Source organism: Mus musculus, chromosome 8 (genome assembly GCF_000001635.26).
Source record: "Mus musculus strain C57BL/6J chromosome 8, GRCm38.p6 C57BL/6J".
Lineage (NCBI taxonomy): Eukaryota > Metazoa > Chordata > Mammalia > Rodentia > Muridae > Mus > Mus musculus.
In genome coordinates, this window is record NC_000074.6 from 69,132,373 (window position 1) to 69,151,715 (window position 19,343).

The 19,343-nt window shown below is 48.3% G+C and overlaps 1 protein-coding gene across 5 annotated transcripts in view; it reads right to left on the bottom strand.

Annotated features, from left to right (window-relative positions):
• Positions 1–286: 286 nt before the first annotated feature.
• The window catches only part of Lzts1 (leucine zipper, putative tumor suppressor 1), a 51,591-nt gene continuing 32,534 nt past the window's right edge, over positions 287–19,343 (bottom strand). For 3 of the 5 annotated variants that reach the window (XM_006509608.4, XM_030243384.1, XM_030243385.1), the window contains 3 exons: positions 8,237–8,714; positions 5,980–6,777; positions 2,123–3,787 (listed from right to left, as the gene is read on the bottom strand). In XM_006509608.4, coding sequence (XP_006509671.1) covers positions 3,131–3,787; positions 5,980–6,777; positions 8,237–8,581 — 1,800 coding nt within the window. In that variant the 5' untranslated portion in view covers positions 8,582–8,714 and the 3' untranslated portion in view covers positions 2,123–3,130. Of the gene's footprint in view, positions 3,788–5,979; positions 6,778–8,236; positions 8,715–19,343 lie in introns of all 5 variants that reach the window. The other 2 variants (NM_001370971.1, NM_199364.3) reach the window with 1 other exon arrangement.

Below are 19,343 nucleotides of genomic sequence, written 5' to 3' on the forward strand. Positions count from 1 at the left end.
GCTGGGGTTAGGAAGGGGCAGGCTTTTGAAGTCACTGCCCCCTGGTCTCCTCCCTCCTCCCCTCTGGGTCAGCCCAGAGGCTGACCATGTCACAAGTAAGATCACCAGACTGGTGAAGGTTCCCCAGGTCACAGGGCTGCCTTCCTCAAGGGGTCTAAGTGAGGAGCACCCCAGCTGGCACAAAGGGACAAAGGGACACTGGCTTTGTGGTTCCAAAAGGAGAGACCACCAGGAGTTGCCTGCATATCATAGTAGAGGAGCAGAGATTAGCTTGAAGAGACAAAAGTGACCGTGAAGACATGAGAAATGGCATTCTTTATTCATAAATAAAAACATAAAATTAGCAGAAATAGTTTACAGAGCCGACAAAGAACTTCAAAAATAAAACAAAATGAAGCCATCAAGAGCAAAGCAAACCAGAAACAAGGAAGAGAAAAAGAACTGTGTACGTAGTCTTCCAAACGCCAGTCCATCCGAAGCAGCCTGCTGAGGGCTCCAGTGCTCAAAAGGGAAAGAAAGCAGTCTCCACTGAGGGGCACTGTGGCCTTAGGTGGCATCTGAGGAGATCTCAGGTCCTAGGGAAATCTCTGGTCCAGCCTGGCTTTCCCGTGGACATCTCTCTTACCTGAGACACAGCCCAAGCTGGAGCCAGGGACGAGCAGATCAGCAAGTGTCACTCAGAGAAGTGATGCCAAGACCCCTGAAATGTCATCATGCTAAAGCTCAAGTGTACCTAGAGAGGACAAAATCAAGCAGGGAGGTGCCCTGTGGGAGTCTGGACACTACAAGGCCCTTTCTTCCTTCAGAGAGCAGCAACACTCTGGAACCAGACACCTCTGGGATGCAGTATGGGTCCGAGAGACAAAGCAAGACAGGCTACTCGTCTGCCCTGAACCCGCACACCTGAGTCACTGTTCCATCTAGCCATCCATCATGGGCATGGACCACAAACTGTGAGGATGCTTTAGGACAGAAAAGGAAAGAAAGCACACAGGAAGGCAGGCAAGGATGTTAGGTTATAGCACAGTTGCATCCTGGAGCTACCTTGGGATCTCAGACTGATAGCAGACTTGGGAAGGTATCTGCCGTCTTAAAGGTTAAACAATTCCCAGGCAGAGGTCTCAAAGATGATCAGGGCAGGGCTACTGGGCAGTGATGTGAGCAGAACCCCCGGTGAGTAGAAGGCACCCTGTGCAGATACAGAGCACAGGCCTGCTTCTTCCTGGGCAAGGACTCCATGGCACAGAAGTGGACTTCTGGCTGTTCTTTCAGGGGAAGGAGTCCTTCAATCTAGGGAGAAGCAGCTAACCCCCACCTTTCTTTCCTTCTGTTGGACAGTCTCAATAGGAAGGACTCAAACAAGGCACAGACTGGTACACAACAAAGAACTGAGGCCTGGGCTTTTAAACTGGGCTGTGACCTGTGCCCAGTGAAGGGTATGGCCCTGCATGTTGGGGGAGTCATCTTTGGCCTGCAGATTCCAGGTTTAAATGAGCATGTGACTATGAGCAATGGTAGACCAGAGATTGTGTGCCATTGAAAGTCAGTAGCAGGAGAGGGCCACCCTAACCCCAGGAACAGAAAGCAGGACCACCTATGGAGGAGGCACCTAGCCTGCAGACACTAGGAAGGGAAAAAAGCCCATGGGAAGACAAGGTCACTAGGGCTGGGATCCACCCAGGGACTCTTAAGGACCAGCATTAGGGAGGTAGAACACTGATTGGTTCCTGGACTACCAAGCATGTAGACCCTCCCTTACATCTCTTATATCCTGGGCCCCACCCACCAGGCAAGCACATGGCTTAGGAATCCAGCAAGGGCTGGGTGCCCTACCAACAACAGCTGTGGTAAGGGCCAAAAATAGAATATGGAGCAGCTTGGCTGCCTGCTTGATCTGGCTTGCTTTGGAAAACACAGAATGGAAGGGGGAAGGTGAGAGAAGATAATTCCTTCAACTAAGCAACTGCACTTCCCTCTGCCCCTAGATCTGGATATCTTCAAAAGACAAGGCCAGGCGCCCACAGGCTCACATGCTGCTTTCTAGACTAAATTCTTACAACATGGGGTGCCGCCACATGGAGGGAGGAGAGTGGGTGGCTTGGGATATTTATAAGGCTCTTTGTATGCACCGCATATCTCTCCTACCTGGACTGCAGCCTATTGGCACACTAGTGACCCTTCCCAATCTATGGACTCTGAAGATTCTATAAGGGGAAGAGCTACTGCTGACTTGGGCCACAGACAAGGGAGGCTAATGCCCAGATCCCATATACACTATCTAAGTGGATGGGCTATTCTGGATCCAAGCAAGAACCTGGTGTTCAGAAAAAAAAAAAAAAAAAAAAAAAAAAACCACTCCACATTGGCTACTGAGGAGGATATCCTGGCACAGCTGGGAATCTATGTCTTATGTCATTTCCCTGTACCCCACCCAGGACCCCAATGCCTATGGCTTTAAAAACAGTGGTCACTGAGGTCAAAGGGGCTACGCAGCTCATTTTAGACTCGATTCCCTATCTGCTTTGGTTCTCTCCCTTCACCTCCCACCCAGACCTCTTGAGACCTATGACGGTTCTGTAGTGCCGGACTGTCCATCTACCCCTTGCTCCCATGACTTGCTGGCTCAACTATGTGGCGACACAACTCCTCCACCTCCACAGACAGAAGAACAGGCTGTAGTGAAGGCAGGGTCCAAGGCTTCTGGTTACACATGGCTTCTTTCTATTCCCAAAGGCACCCCAATATGACCAGGGGATCGTAGGGGCTCAGGGGTGACAGGGAAAATGTTTCTGTCCTTAGGTGGCCAGTTGGCCTGTATGGCAGTTGCTCCCTTTCCTGATGGAGTGTTTTTCTCACTACTTTGAATGAGACCAAAGTTGAGAGAAACCTCAACCAGCTCCCTGAGCACATCTCTAGGAGAGCTTGGGGTTAGCAGATCAAGGTGTTATAAGCAGCAGGGTTAGTTAGGCTGAAAAAGGCAGGAGGGGAGAAAGGCTATGTGGTGACCCCTAATCACCATCTGGCCCCAGAGGTGGCTTCTCTCAGAGGGGCTCAAAATGTCTCTTTGAACAGGCTCAGCCCTCCCTGCTTTCTGGGTCCAGTCCCCAGCCCTCCACCCCTAGGCAGCCCCTCAGATCTCAGTGGCTATGATGTCCTCGTAGGGGATGTCAGCTCCCTCCAGGTCAATTTCAAAGGGTTCCCCTGGACCATCCCCACGGGCCAGCTGCTGCAGGGCCTTCTCTAGACGCTGGTTGCGCTGGTACATGGCCAAGTAGCTCTGCTGCAGCTGCCTTTGGTACTGGATCACTTTCTCCTTCTCTTCTTTCCACACCAACCGCTCATGCTGGAATCCCGAGGACATCTGGTCATGGCCTTGCCTCTCCTCCTTCAGCTCGGCCCGCAGCCGATCCAGCTCCCGCTGCAGAGCAGGGATGTCCTCTGAGAAAGTGAGCCCAACCCCTGGAGGCCCCAGGGGTGCCGGATGCAGAGCAGCCTGGGCCCGTAGCTCCATCAACTCCTGTTCTAGAAGGTTCACCTTCTCTCTCAGCAGTTCTGCCTCATTCTTCTTGCGCTGCAGTTCGTTCTCACAGACCTCCAGCTCCAGCCCTTTGGTGCGCAGGGCACTCTCCAAGTCCTGTGTCTTCAGCTCCATTCCATCCAGCTTGCCCCGGGTATCCTTCAGCTGTGCCTTCAGACTGAGGATCTCGCTGGCCTTAGTGTTCACCTCTAATTGGGACTCTTTGAGCTGTTGCTTCAAAAGAGAGATCTCACCTGACTTCTGGCACACCTGTCAAGGGTGGGGTGAGGAAGGGTGAGAATCAATGCCAGAAGTGATTGGCACTATCCGAACCAAGATGACATCACTATTTCCTAAAGAGTTCAGGCTGCTCCTGACAAGACACCACAAACAGTTCTTTTGCAAGTAGACAACCTGTTTTTCTTGCATGCGTTTCCAAGTGCCTCCCTCACGTCCGGTTCAGGCTCCGCATGCCAAACCCAAGGTTCTAGGCAACTCAGTAATCACCTGCTTACTCTATCCACTGCTTCCAGCTCTACCACCTACCTACCTTTAACACCAGGGATACTGGCCTCAGGGAGCAAACACCCAAACCTTACCTAACCCTGCATTCATCTCTCAGGTAGGACCATTTCACCTTGTCCTATTATGCCCCAAAAGCTAGCCATACAACCTGGCCCACAGGCCATGTCCAGTATCCATCTGCCAAACAATGAACTGTGGTCTTCCTCCCTTCCTGGCTTCTCCACCACTTCAACATCCATTGATCCTCAAAGTTGGACTGGAGTTGGGTCAGATCATTGTGTCTCTGGGGCTTTGGCACTTTGAGGCCATAAGCATTATTTGGGGTCATGCTATGGTTTGGAGTGGTAGTACACACCAGCCTATACATATTAAGCCTGTCTCAGATACCTCTTCCCAGTTCTGACTAAAAAAGAGCTGAAATGGCTCACAGGGCAAAAACATGTTTGTCTCCATGCCTGATGAGTTCCATCCCTGAGACCCACATGGTGGAAAGAAAGAACCATCTTTGAAAAGTTGGCATTTGACCTCCACATTTGGGCTGTAGTATGTACATGTCCCTTCCCCCAATAAATAGTAAAAATGTGAACTTCTGGCCCATATTCTTATAGTTGAATCTTAGCATCTATATTTTATATGTATAAGATGCTGGCCAAATCACTTAGCCAGCTATCATAGCTAATTGGTGTGTCAGTTTCCTTAATTACAAACTGAAAAACTGTAACATTCTTACATCACAATATGATTATAAGGATTAGATGGAAGAACATAGCATTTTCTAAAGTCTCTGTAAATTAAATGGATTTATAACAATATTTCTGTCATTAGTTATTACCCTTTCATCATCATCGTCATCGTTGCTGTTTTGCTAAGTATACTGACAAGCCGAGGTGGGACTGAGATCATGGCAATATCCACTTAGTTCCAGACTGGACCATAAGGATGAATGACAAAGGTCAACTCCCAGTACTTATCTCTGAGATGCAAAAAAATGTTCCTTTCTCCACCTTTCTTGTGACTACTTGTCACTTCACAGGGTGGGAGGACAGGAAGCTCTTAGCAGTCAGGGCAGTGGTGCTGATAGTGAGCCACTCCATCCAGACCTGATGCTAATCCATATGAATAGAACATCTTCATCTTTCCTTACAGAGAAGTCTCTGGAGTGAACAACAGCACGGATGTACACATACTATCCCTGCCTGCCTGGGCCTGCTGGGAGTGTGTGTGTGGGTGTACTACTCAGGGATGCTCTCCTACTAGCAGGAAACATGTGGGGACCCTGACTGCTCTCCAGCTAGGCCAGACTCACATGAGTCATTCCAAAGTGACTAGAGGGCTGGTGGAGTGTTTCTCTAGCAAATAAACGTGAGGCCCTGGGTTTAACTCCTAGTATGATACAAAAACAGAACAGCAAAACCTGTCCCAAGAATGTGACCAGGTGTTTGTCCTTTTTCTCCCTCCCCTGTGTTCAAATCTCAGCTGACCAAGCAGACTTTGCACTTACGCCAAGAAAAGAAGGGCAACCCCATCACTGAGACCTACCACTAACGGCCAAGGTTAGGACTCTTTACCCCAAAGCACCAAATAGGCCTGATCCTTCCCTCGGGTCCTCAACCAGACAAGCACAGGTGTCTCCCATAAGTGAGGTCAGCCCTTAGGCAGCCTGGCCGAGCCTCCATTGTCTGGGCTTTGGCTTTCCCATCAAAGATGAGGCTATGTCCAATGACTGAGGGCCGTGAGGATAATATGATGGAATGGGCGGGAAACACAGAGCTGACTCAGTGCATTCCCATGCTACTTCACTCAGGAGTCCCTTCCTTGGTCATAAAGCTGTCTTTAGCTGCATTGGCCTGAGCACTCAGTGTTGATACTGCTCTGCCAGCATGGACATGGCAGGTGTCAGCAAAGCCCCGGCAGGACGTTACCTCCCATTGTCTTACCTCCCATTGGGTCTCCTCCAGTGCAGGGGCGAAGTTGGTTTTCTCCCGCTCGTAGGACCTCAGCTTGGTCTCCAGCAGGTCCTGCTCCTTCATTAGGCTCTCTAGCTCCTGCCTTAGCTGCCGTTTCTCCTGCTGCAACTGCAACACCTGCAGCTGGAGCACCTGCTGTGTGCGCTGGCTCTTCTGTGAGGGTGGCTTCAGCTTGCTCTTAGGCTCCAGGCACTCCAGTTCGTCTCTAGTCCGCCGTGGCCGCTCCTCAAAGGTTTGGCCAGAGGCAAACTCCTTCTCATCGAAACTGCGCTGTAGCTTCTGTAGTGCAGTCTCCCTCTGCAGCAGCTTCTGCTCCAGCTCCTGGATGGTGCACTCATCCGTGGAGAGTGGGGAACGCACACAGGAGGCGCCCTTATCTGCCTTGCCTGGGTGAGCCAGCTTGCTGCCGCCATCAGAGAACGACAGAGCCTTCAGGCTCATCATATTACTGTCCTGAAGGATGATGCCTTGTGTGATGTTGTGAGCTGAACCCCCAAAACGGCTGGTAGGCCCCACGGGGGTGACCAGAGGATCCAGCTGGTAGCTGCTGGTGGTGCTATGCGTGGGCAGGCTAGACATGGAGTTCCGGCCTGAGTCAGACAGTGCCCCGGAGCACAGGCCTGGCTTCAGCTCCTGCTCCTTGGGCTTATCTGGAGGCATGGGATGAAGTTGGTGGCTGGTACTCTCAGGTGAAGAGTGGAGGATGGCTCCTGACCGTGGCAGCACAGGCTTGAAGGCAGTGGGCCTTACTGCCCCCTTGTCTGAACTCTGGAGAAGCAAAGAACCACACAGACCTGAGTGCCTCTTCCACACTCACCTTACTTTTTCTTACTGTGAGTGCACGTGTGCGACCCTCATGAGCCTACCTGAGCTTGGAGCCCAAGGGAAACCATTTGGTTGATAGCAAACTATGTCAGATGCTCTGGACTGGCTGAGTATAGAACACCACTCTTTTGTACATGTTAGTATAGGTGTATATACACATGTGCATATACACATGACACAGAAAACACGTGGAGATAAGAACAACTTACAGGAGTCCTCTCCTTCCACCATGTGGAAGTTGGGTTGTCCGGCTTTCGGGCTTGGTGGCAAGCCCTCAGTTGCTGAGCTATTTCACCTACCTCAGTCCACCATTCTTAAGAAACCCTCTGAGGGAGCTAGCGGCAGCAGTTAAGAGCATTAGCTGCTCTCCCAGAGGACCTAGATGCTATTCTCCACACTCAAGCGGTGGCACACAACCATTCTGTATCGCCAGTTCCAGGGGATCTGACACACTCTTTTGGCCTCTATGGGTACCAGGCACACACATGGTATACATATGTACATGCAGGCAAAAAAATCATACTCATAAAATAAAAATAAACAAATCTTTTTAAGAAGGAGGAGAAGAACGAGGAGGAGATGATGATGACAATGACAAGACTCTTAGCTGGAAATGATGGCACATCCCTTTACAGTCACGTAACTTGAGAGGCAGAGGCAGGCAGATTTCTGTTATGATCGCTGTTATTAAAGACCTCATTATGTCTGTGCAAATATTTCGTAATCTGAAAGACAACAACCCTGAGACCTCTGGCATTTCCGTTCCCAAGCATTTCAGGTAAGTGGTGTTAAACCTGTGCTTTAAAGCCACTGGCTCTGCCACAGCGTGAGCACGGAGACTGAGCGGGTGAACTGTTTCCAGTGTGCAGTAGTAGTGAGGTTTAAGAGGCCAGAACTGTTGGAGGGAACTCTTTATACTGAGCTCTTTGGAGGTAAGCATCCTTCCTCATTTTATAAGAACAAAATCCCTTCTCTAGCCAAGGGAACTAGAAACCACAGGTAGTGCACAAGTGAGAATACTTACTTCCATAAGGCCCTAGAGAGTACCCTCATCTTCCCGCCCAGTCTTCCAGGTGATTACAGAGCCCTTTTTCTTCCCTAGCCTGTGAACTTGCTGCCATTTGGCCTACCTGAACCACGCAGGCTATGTCCCAGTAGAGCTCAGAAAGGCTTGAATTTCCCCTCTGCCCTTTGCTGCAGGCAAAACCTAAGATTTCTGGTTTGGGGATAGACTTTTGATTTCTGTAGTGAGGCCAAATACTTCCGCTCTCACCAGTGCTGATCGGGCCTCGTGGAGACCAAGACACTTGGGCATCAGGGTGCTCATCCCTACCACCTCTCATGCTGTTGTAAATCCCCTCCCCTCTTCTACCCAAACACCCTGTCAAGGAACCTCACTCACCATTTCCAGTTGATTGGAGAAGGGCATGAGCTTTGGTGGGGTGGCTGGATCAAAATCTACTCCGGTCTGACCCCCTATGTCCCCACTGGACAGGGCTGTGTAGTCTGGGCGATGGGAGCCTCGGGCCTTCTGGCTGACTTTGATGTAGAAGAAGTCTTCGCTTTTTCCCATTTTGGAACTTGACTTTCCACGGCCTGAGTCCTGGGAGAAGCCAAACCTCAGCAGCCCATCTGAGTATCGATTGAGCTTCTTGAGGTGGGAGGACTTGCGCAGCTTGTACTGTGAAGCACGGCAGTGCTTGCTGTGGAAACTGTGGCCTGAGATAAGGCTGCTCACACTGCCCATGGTGACACGGAACCAAGGGCCTTCAGGGTACAAGAGGGGCTTGGAGAGACTGGAGCAGCAAAATGTAGTCCTGGCTCAGCCAGGGGACTGTGGTCAGAGCAAAAGCTTCTTAGAGCCTGGGAAAGCCATGGACCTGTGAAGAGACACAGAGAGGTCATAGATCTAGGCACCACACTGTCACTATGATGATTGCAGGAGTGCTTTGCCTGTCATGAAACCTGGATGGTAACGAGGGGTACGTCAGAGGCTAGCTCTTCCTCTTCTATGAGTCTATTATCATTCTTATGATATCAGCAGGTCAGGGTGAGGCATTGCGTATGTATTGGGTATACAGTGGAAACTGGGGTATTGCATGTGACTGTGGGACTCATTCATAGTGTCATATGGATAGACAGTCCATACCCAATCTACAGGACCCATTTTAAGTACTATGCTAAGTACTATGTCAAGGAGAAGTCAGGATGCTTATGTAGGGAGCTTGAGAAGGGAGGTACGCCCAGGAAGTACCAGAGTTTAGATGTACCTCTCAGTATTTACATATATATTAGAAACATAATCTCCAATGTCATATGGTTATGGTATTTGGGAATGTGATTTGAATTCACTAGGATTAGAGGAAATCTTGATGCAGGAGCCTAATGATGGCCTTGGTGGCCCTGTAAGAGGAAGGACCTCCAGGTGTGCTAGCACAGAGCTATAATCCCAGCACTTGGAGGATAGAGACAAGAGGATGGAGAGTTCAGGGCTAGGTGCATCTCAAATTAAAGACTGGAAAAAGCTAGGCTACACAGTAAGAACCTGTCTTTTTGGAAAAGGAGAAAGGGAATGGGGAGGAAGAGGGGGAGGAGGAGGAACAGGAGCAGGAAAGAGACATAATTAGACCCCTGCTCTATCTGGAATGTGCTGCCCTGTACATAGGAGGGGGGGGCACTAAAAAAACACCCCTCTTGACAGCAAGAAAGTCTTGACCAACGTGAATACCCTACCCTTCTTGAACTTCTTAGGCTTCAGACTGTGAACTGAATATACCTATATTCTTTATATATTATCCTGTTTATGGTCCTCTGTCATAGCAACAGTAATGTCAGAATTGTACTACACGAGAAGCAATCCATGGGAATCTGAGAAGTAGTTTTAAGAAGCTACAAAAGGCCTGCGTGCTTGAGGCAGAGTGTGTTCTCTGGGACCAGCTGGGACATCATCCTGGAGACAGGAGAGCCACTGGGTTGGTAGAGTCAGTTGGAGAAGCAGCAGGCAGGCAGAGAGCCTGCAGGTTGGTGCCAGGGAGCCGGAAGCCTGGACAACTGCAAGGATTTTAGCTTGACTGAGACAGAAAGGGGGAGTGGAAAGGATGTAAGGAAGGGGTGACTTCCTCTCCTGTGCTGTGGAAAGCCACTATGGCCGCAGGGTAAGCAGGCTGCTGAGGGTCTCAGCTGTTGAGTGACTAATTCATTTGGGCTGGGAGTATTTGGGAACTGTTTTAGATGTACTTTGAAGGCTGGTCTGATAAGATTTGCTAATGGATTTGGTAAAGTGAGTGAGAGAAAGAGAAATCAAGAAGGGTCCTGGTGGCCCTGGGAGGCTGGAGGAGGCACTCCCACTGATGATGTTGCCCTGGCAACAGGGATGCTACTCTGGGAGTCACTGAAACAAAAGAGCCCAATAATTAAATTTTCTCTGGGACTCTCAGTAGTGGGGCAGAGGGATCAACTTATTGGATCACTCTGCACAAGACACCGAGCCCATGATGGACAGGACCACTCCTTTTACCAAGACTGCTTAATTATGTATACCCCTAGTCTTCTAGTCAAACCTCAAACCAGTTACTCCGAAGACAGAGGTGGAAAAGGAGTGCCACTCGCTCCTCATTCATTCCTCCTCTCAGCATGTCCACACTAAATAAACCTCCTTTCTCAGATTGCTTCCACTAGTGCCTGTCTCTTTAATTGGTATACTGAGGATGGATGAGGAGGGAGCCTAGCTTACTGGGACTGTCAGAGTCCAGGCTTTTATTCGTAGCAAGCACAAGGACCTGGGTTCTATCCCTAGCATGCATGTGTGTGCAACACAAACACACACACACACACACACACACACACACACACACACATGAAAAAAACAAAGAGAGAGAAAGAGAAAAAAAGCAAATAAATAACTTCAAGAATTAGATTTTTTTTTCATGTTAATATTTTTATGGAGCAGCCAGAAGCAAGGACTTGTCACTCATTGAAAACAAGAAGACCACAAGCTGGGCCGAGGTAGGTGAGCTGAGCTGAAGAAGAAAGGTTTGGTTTAAGACTCGGAGTTTAGAAGACTCCCTGGGCATCTGGGCTTGATGGAGTAGGCTGTGTAGGCTGTGAGGGAGGCACTGGAGCATCAGACTTACAGGCAAAGGATGCTACTCTGTAGAGATAGCTGCTAAAGCAGTCTGAGGATGATATGAGTCAGGGAGCAAGCTCAGGAGGCAGGAAGCTGAGAGACAGAGCAAGAAAAATCAAGAAAATCAATAGTGAGGAAAGAAACACATTCATCCAAAAGCTGATGGTGGTCGGTTGGTCGGTTGGTCGGTTGCTGCTTGAGTAAGTTTGCAAGTGAGAATTAGTCAATAGATGTGGTCACCTCGGGCAGGTGTCATTGACGAGAGTGCTTTTGATGGAGTGGTGGGAAATAAAGGCTTGGTGGGAGAGAGCTGGAGGGAAGAAAAGGGAAGGAGTAACTGTGGCCTTGAACTCTGAAAAGGACATGTTCAAGTTGGTTTGGGATCCTTAGTTATGCCACTGCTAGCCATAATTTGGGAAGTAAACTATTTAATGACCTCACTGCAGCTTTGCACAGTAACTAAAAAATAAAATAAAATAAAATAAAATAAAAGTAATAAGAATCTCTCTTTGTAAGCAATGCTTCAAATAGCAGCTCAGAGAGCTTGGCCAGTCCGCTCACCACTGAGCAATGCAGGGCTAGAACCTTAGGTCTGCATGTCACCATTTGATAGGTAAACACAGATCACGCTATCACAAGCAGTTGCAGATGCAGACTTAGAGATGTTTGGTTCCTGTGCCAGTGACCAAGGTGAATTTCTGGGTTTGAGAAAGAATCTAAGGGAGAAAGTTAGCACCAGAGCCACCCCAGCCACACCTGCAATTCCTTTATGTACAAACACCAAGATGGTTCCAGGCACTCAGGGTGGCAGCCTGGGCGACTCACTGTGCACAAGTTGTGTGCTACATGCTCAGAATTGGAAGAAGACAAAGAACATTGGGAGTAAAGGGGATGGATGGATAAAGGACAAAGGACAACCTTTGGTCCCAAGAACAGCAGCCCTGCCCATTACCCTATACATTCTGCCCATCACCCTCAGGTCTTAACACTCAGGGAGCTGTGAAGTTCAAGGTTAACACTCAGGGAGCTGTGAAGTTCAAGGTTACTTACTCTAGGATTCACTTGAAAGCAAGCTTATTTCTCTCTAAGTGTCTAGACTTGTTCTACCATCAACTCAGAGAACATTCTGGCAAATGTGGTTGTAATTCACCCCCATCAAACTTGCTACCTCTCTCCTCATCAAGGACAGGGCAAAGAGGCACATTCCAAAGCCCTCGAAACAAGTCTTCACTGGCCAAGGGGAAAAGCAGGGGCCACAAAGATCTTAAGAGACTTTGGGTGGAGGAAAGAAGAGGGAAAAAAGCCTCTCTAAATGTGGCAGGGTAGCCTAGTCCGTGCGAGCTCTTAGGAACTTCACAGATGAGTTCCTGGTAGCAGCAGAGATCACCCTCCTCCAGGCTCGGCCTGCACTGAGTCTCTAGTAAGCTACACCAGCACAGGAAATGGCCTAGATGACCAAAGCCCTCACTCTGACCCTTAGGTGAGAATAGGGGTGAGGTACCTCGGGAGACTGAGACAAGAGAATAATTAGTTGGGACCAGCCTGGCCTCCATAGCAAGGCCCTGTCTTAGGAAAATAAAAAGAGCTGGGGGTCACCAAATATTTGGATGGGGAAGACACTAGTTGTGATCATGGTACTATGTCTTAGGCTGGCTGATCTGGTGCCTGGCAATCTACTATGCCCCCTTCAAACTTGTGCTTTATTCTTATTTTAATACAATTTTTTTTAAAGCAGAAACTCTTACAAAATTAACCCAAGGGAGTGGAAAGGCTAAGAAAGGACATAACTGAGTTCCCAGAACCTACAGTGTGGCTCATAGCAATCTGTAACTCCAGTTCTGGGGGAACCAACACTTTCTACATAACCCCTGAGAGCACCAGGGAATCCAAAGTACACACACACACACACACACACACACACATGGGGGGGGGCAGGGGGCAAGCCACTCATTCATGGGAAATAAATCTTGTGTTGTTTGTTTTACTTTTTATGTTTTAACTTTTTTCCGAGACAGGTTTCTCTGTGCAGTCCTGGCTGTCCTGGAACTCACTTGGTAGTCCAGGCTGGCCTTGAACTCAGATTCACCTTCCTCTGCCTCATGAGTGCTGGAAACAAAGGCGTGTGCTGCTGCCTCTGCCACCACCACCACCCAGCTCAAAAAATAAATATTAAAATTAAAAAGAAAACTACCCCTAACTCAAGTACTCCATGAAATATTGACAATTATTAAAATGCTGATATGCTGATTTTGGAAATAAAACAGGGCAGAGTTGAACTCCCATCCCACATTTTCCCCAACCCCTTACCCCAAGCTCTCTGCCCAAAGGAAGCCAACTCCAGGAATTTCACAGGAACATGTTTGTATCATAAAACATTTTAACACAATTCTGTATAAATGCTCTGTGGCTCTTATACAAATGTTATTAGGTTGCTAGCATCTCCTAGGCATTCACACTGCAATGCTCTCTGCTCACCTAGGCATTGTGCTGCCAAACCTCTCTTATATATGACAACTTTGATACATGCATGAGAGTTCTTCTAAATTTTACTCTAATGAGGTCTTGGAAGCTGTCTAGGTTTTATAGGCCCCCTGCCTTTAGTTGAATCCCTCCAGGGCAGCTGGTACCTGAGCTACTTATTAGCCAAGAAGGGATGCAGGAAGATACACAAAGCCCCAAGGCAAGGCCAGGAGGGTCTGTCACTTTAAGGTAGGGCAGGTTCTGTAGCTATGGTTATTCTTCAGAGATGACACCTTGTGGAGGGGGTAGGAGGAACCCTGAGCATGAAGAAGCTTTAGTAGAAACTTGCAACTCTGTAGCAGCCATGAGGGAAAAATACCATGTTCATGGGACCTTCTACATCCTATACCTAAATGCTTCATGATCTAGGCTATACTGAGGCTCAAGTGTGAAGGGAGTATGCCAGATCATACCTCAAATTCCAGGTTGGCAACTCAGTTTTACATACTAATAGGACAAGCACACCTGGGTTTCATTTTTAGAAAGGACCAGTCATAGAGCAGTTCAAACTGCTCTCGATGGGTGACATATGGAGTGGTGTGTGTGTGTGTGTGTGTGTGTGTGTGTGTGTGTGTGTGTGTGTGCATGTGTGAATGTAAAACGTATAAGAGCATTATATGGGCATGAAACGATGAGTATATGCGTAAACATGAACACATTTGTCTTTGTGAGAAAGTGTGTGGTTGTAAGCAACACTGTGCATGACTGTGTGCATGAGTGCATGGGTAAACATGTGTTAGTGCAAGCCTGATTGTATGAGTGTGGAGGCAAGTGTGTATGTATAAGAATATATATGAGTTTTAGAGTGAGAACATGAGTGTGTGAGCTTGAGTGTGTTTCATTATGAGTGTGTATGTGCGTCATTATGAATATATGTGTGTATGTGGGAGAGGGTATCTGTGAGAGTGTTCCTGTGAGTCCTATCTCCAGGCATGGCTGGAAGCTTCTGGGTAGGGTAAGAGCTCTGTCCCACCCCTCCCACCCCTCCAAGAGAAGGCTCTCATCTTGGCTATAGGAACCACGTCCTTATTTTCTCGACATTAAGCTCTCTTCTACTGAACTCACTGATAAACACAGTCCCTTGAGACAGACCATGGGCACGTGCAATAGAAAGCAAAGTCCACCTGAAGAACCGGAGTCTCCTCTTAGCCATTTCCTCTCCAAGGGAAGCTGACATCCCTGCCAGTCTTGGCTCATTGCTCAGCTTCCTGTTCTAAGCAGATGTTTGAATAAACTGGTCACCTCGGAGAGAAGTGAATTTACCCTGAACCACCCCAGAGTAGTCCTGTTCAAAGTCTTTGGCCAAGACAAAGAAATATAAGCTAGAGAAATCTGTTTCCAGGATCTGAGAGAGATGCCAGGTACACAGATAGACTCTAGGAGGAGTTTAACCAACAACACAGATTTAGCTGAAAGGCCAAGATGCTCGAGTTTGCCAAGTTGCTTAGAGAGAGGGCCCTGCTGGCCCTAGTATATATAGGAATGCTTCAGTCTGCAGTTGTCTGCCCCTTCTCTCAGACACTGGAAGAACAGGCTGTCTGGCCAGGCCACTGTTTCCAGCCCTGTGCTTTAACACTTTCCTTTGTTTCAGAGTCCAGTGTGAAAGATGGCTGTTCTCTGGGAGGAGCCTCACAATGGATGCAAGGCTAGAAGTTAGGGAACCTGAGCTGATTTGGGTTCTGTCTCACATCACCTCTAGGCCCCTCATTTCACTTTCTGGACTTTGCCCACTGTTGTTCCTGGCTGGCAGAGCCATAGGTACACAGGAAGAGATCATTCAACTCTGTTCATCAGGCCCCATGTCGCTACATACCTTACCTGCTCTCAACAAAGGATCACAGATAGATGGGCCCACTCCCATCTGATATAAGAATCACTATCTATATGAATCTCCGTTTCCTTGAGTGTCAGAAAAACACAGCTGAGAGCAACTCCAGCCATCACCAGCACTGAAGAAAATGGCATAGATATATGATAACCAAAATTAAGGCAGAAAAAAGGCTGCTGAGTGTGATGGCTAAGACTGAGAACTTGACAGGCTTCAGGAGAGAGACCTAGGGGCACGTGTATGAGAAAGTTCTAGCTGGGCTTATAAGGGTGTTGCAATGTCATGGGCTCAAGTCCCTGATGATATAAAGGGAGAAAAGGAGGGAGGCCTTAGTATTGTCCTTCTCTTCTTCCAGTCTTGCAGATGACATGTGACAGCTGTCTCACATTCCTGATGCCATGGTTTTCACACACAGCCCAGGGAGAGCAGTTAGTGGTACCCTTTCCCTCTTCACCTTCTGGATATGCAACTCAGCAGGCCCCCCATCCCATAAGTAACTAGAAAGAATGTGGATTGCTTCATGATGCCTCAATGAGTCCTCCAAAATAAGCCCTTCCTTCCTTCCTTCAGCTTCTTTTGTGAAGGTACTTCACCACAACAATGGGAAAGGAAACTAATAGAGTGACTGCCAACCATTCAGGAGGCAATGTGGAAAGATGCAAGAACTCCACGTTCATGTGTCTTCAAGTTAGAATAGTGAGTCCTCGCACTGGAGAAATAGCTCAGTGCATACGGTATTTACTGTGCATGTGTTGAAGACCAGAGTCTGGATCTCTAGAAGCCACATAAAAGCAAGCATGGAGTTAGAAATCAGCAGCCTGACTAGACTAGCTAGGTCCAGGTTTACAGAGAGAACCTTTGTCAATAAATAAAGTAGACATCAATGGAGAAAGACACCCAGTGTCAACCTTTGGCTTCTACAAACATATCCATACCCATACCCATACCCATACCCATACCCATACCCATACCCATACCCATACCCATACCCCACCACACACACACACACACACACACACACACGAGAGAGAGAGAGAGAGAGAGAGAGAGAGAGAGAGTCCTTCAGGTATGCCCTACACTTTCCCCTTGTAATAGGGATGATTTCACAGCATCTTCTCCTAGGCAGCTGAATCTTACAGTCCCAGGCATCTGCCAGCTGTACCAGATGGGCCTCCAGGCAGCTCTCCAAAAGAGATCTCTCAAGGGCTAAGGGGCATGTTCCTTGGGCTTATTGAGTATCCTTTGACAACCTCACCCCCACACCACCTACTTTGCTCTGCCTGATTCAGCTTTTCCTATCCAGGACTCCTTCCAGTGTTTCAGCTCTTGTCCTTGATACCCCTCCCCCGCCCCATTTGCTGCAGGGGTAGGGGTGAAATGGGGAGCAAGGCTAGAAGAGGAGGTGAGCCCAGTTTGCAAGTTTCAGACGCCTGGAGGACTCTATGTGCAGAGCTCAATACATACTTTCTGAGTGAATAGATGAATGAAAAAAAAAAAAAAGAGGCAATAGCAGAGGAGGAAGGGGTGGGGAGTGTGGGAGGTGAGAGGCAAGACTGAGGGTACTGATGTGCTAATGGGGAGCCGGCTGCTGGTGGGTCGAGAGCAAGGGCCCACACACCTCAATTAAGTGAACTTGGATTCAGAAGCAAGGCAGAAAGTGAAAGGGTAATCACAGGCAGGCTGAGTCATTCCATCCATTGCACAAAAGCAATTGTGCTTCCCACTGCTCTGGAGGAATCAAAAGCCACTCTGCCTGGCAGCCTTTTGTGTGCAGGTCCGAGGTATTCTGCTGCCAGCTGAGCCTTCCTCCAGATCGGTGTGCAGCTTGTGTCTCAGCAGCAGCTGATTGACACCTCTCCTCAGGAATATGATTGGCAACCAACCCCAACGTTTCCCATTTCAAACATAAAACCCCAGCTACATGAAAAGCTCAAGTAAATTTATCCTGCTGCCTTCAGTGTAGTTCCTCCCACAAAAGCAAGCCAAAAGCATTCTTTCACACATATGGCTCTTGGTGCTCTGGGTGACAATGCCTGGCAGTCTAGGCCGTACTGACATAGGACAGACAGATGCAAAAATGAATCAAAGAATGGAGATTCTGATCGTAGACAGCAGGATTTGGGAGGACAGGAAGAAGGGTTGAACAGTATCTAGATGGCTAGACTCTTTGCCATCTCATGTGGACAGATATAATGGCTCTGAGGCTAAGCTCTAGTTGGAAAGGATCTGAAGAAAACAGTGATAAAACAGCCATGGATTAGGGGAAGGGATGTATTGACACACTGTTAGAATTATGATATTCTTGGCTCTGGACACCAGAGTCGGCATGTGGTCAGTATCTGGCCAACCAGATATCCCAAGTCTCTGCTTGGGCTGGACATCTCTCAAGCTCCCTGAATCCCTGAAGGTCTTTAACTCTGACGAGTACTTCTGTGACTCTCCCCAAAATTCTGATTTTTCCAGTCACTGTTCCTAGGTCCATATTGAGATCCTTTCCACTGACTTACCTATCCAGAGGCAAAACCCATCACTAATGGCATCCTTTGAATACAGAGGCTCTTGTGATCTCTCCTGTGCCATCATGGAGGCAACCCCTTCTGCAATCTGAGCCTGAGGCCCATCTGGCAGTCAGGGTAAGACTCCTTGGGGGTTGGAAGCCTAGAAAGAACTTGGCCCCAGGTTGCAGATGAAATGACATTTGGAGGAGTAGTTTTGTTTGCTTGCTTCTTTGTTTTTCAAAGATAGGGTCTTGTTGGGTCTGGGAGTAAACACCTTTAAGTCCAGCCCCAGAGAGGCAGAGGCAGGTAGTTAGATATTTAAAAGTCCAGGCCAGTCAAGGCTACAAAAAAAAGTGAGACGGTACCCTACACCTCAGTTCCTGCCCCAAACAAACAAACCAACCAACAAACAAACCAGGGTCCCATATAGCTCAGACTAGCCTCAAACTTCTAGCCTTAAACTTATTATATAGCTGAGGATGGCCTTAAATTCTGATCTTCCTGTTTCTAAATCCCATATGCTGGGATTATAGGGACTGACTATCACACTCGCTTTATGTGGTACTAGGAACTGAGCCCTGGGGCTTCCAGTATTCTAGGGAAGTCCTCTACCATCTGAGTTATATCCCCAGCTCTGGAAAAACTTTTAAACACAGAAATGATCGAGTGTTCCACACTATGAAGGCACAGCAAGGTCTGAGACTGGTCTGAGGCCAGCAAGGCATAGGCATAGCACCATAAGCCTGCGTCCTGCTTGTGTCTATCATTAACTGTGGAAGAAAAGGTGGGTGGGAATGGCAGTCCAGGCTGAAAGGTACCACTAAAAAAATATTGAGACTCAGGATGAGATCCAGGGTCTCACCCCACCCAGGGGCCTGCACCCCAGCAACTTGAGACTTCCAGTGTCATCGTCAGTCATCAACCCTGGAGAAAGTCGAAATTTCTAACTCGTAACAAGAGATAAAACCAGGGAAAAGGCAGAAATTCTTTTGCCAGTCACAAGACTCGAAGGAGGGCTCTGCCTTAAGCAGGGAGAAAGGAAAATTCCAACTGGTAGGCAGACGTGGAGAAGGATGGGACTGATAAAGGAAGCAACATATGAGAGCTGCCTTTTTTTTTTTAAACTATTATTAGGTATTTTCTTTATTTACATTTCAAATGCTATCCCGAAAGTTCCCTATTACCCTCCACCCCCACCCTGCTCCCCTTCCCACCCACTCCAACTTCTTGGCCCTGGCTTTCCCCTGTACTGGGGCATATAAAGTTTGCAATACCAAGGGGACTCTCTTCCCAGTGAGAGCTGCCTTTAAAAGCTGTTTCTCCTTGCTTTGCACTCCGTCAGTCCCCACCCTATGCTGGCACCTTCCTACCCACTTCGATGTGTATGTGCACGACTGCTGTGGATAGATGGTGAGTGGTAAGGTGTGTGTGTGGCATGTTTGTCCTGATTGGATTGCATTGTGCTGTGTAAGAGGTGACAAAATGGCAGACTACAAAATATAGGAAACACAGCAGTGCAAAGCCCTGCCCAAGAGCT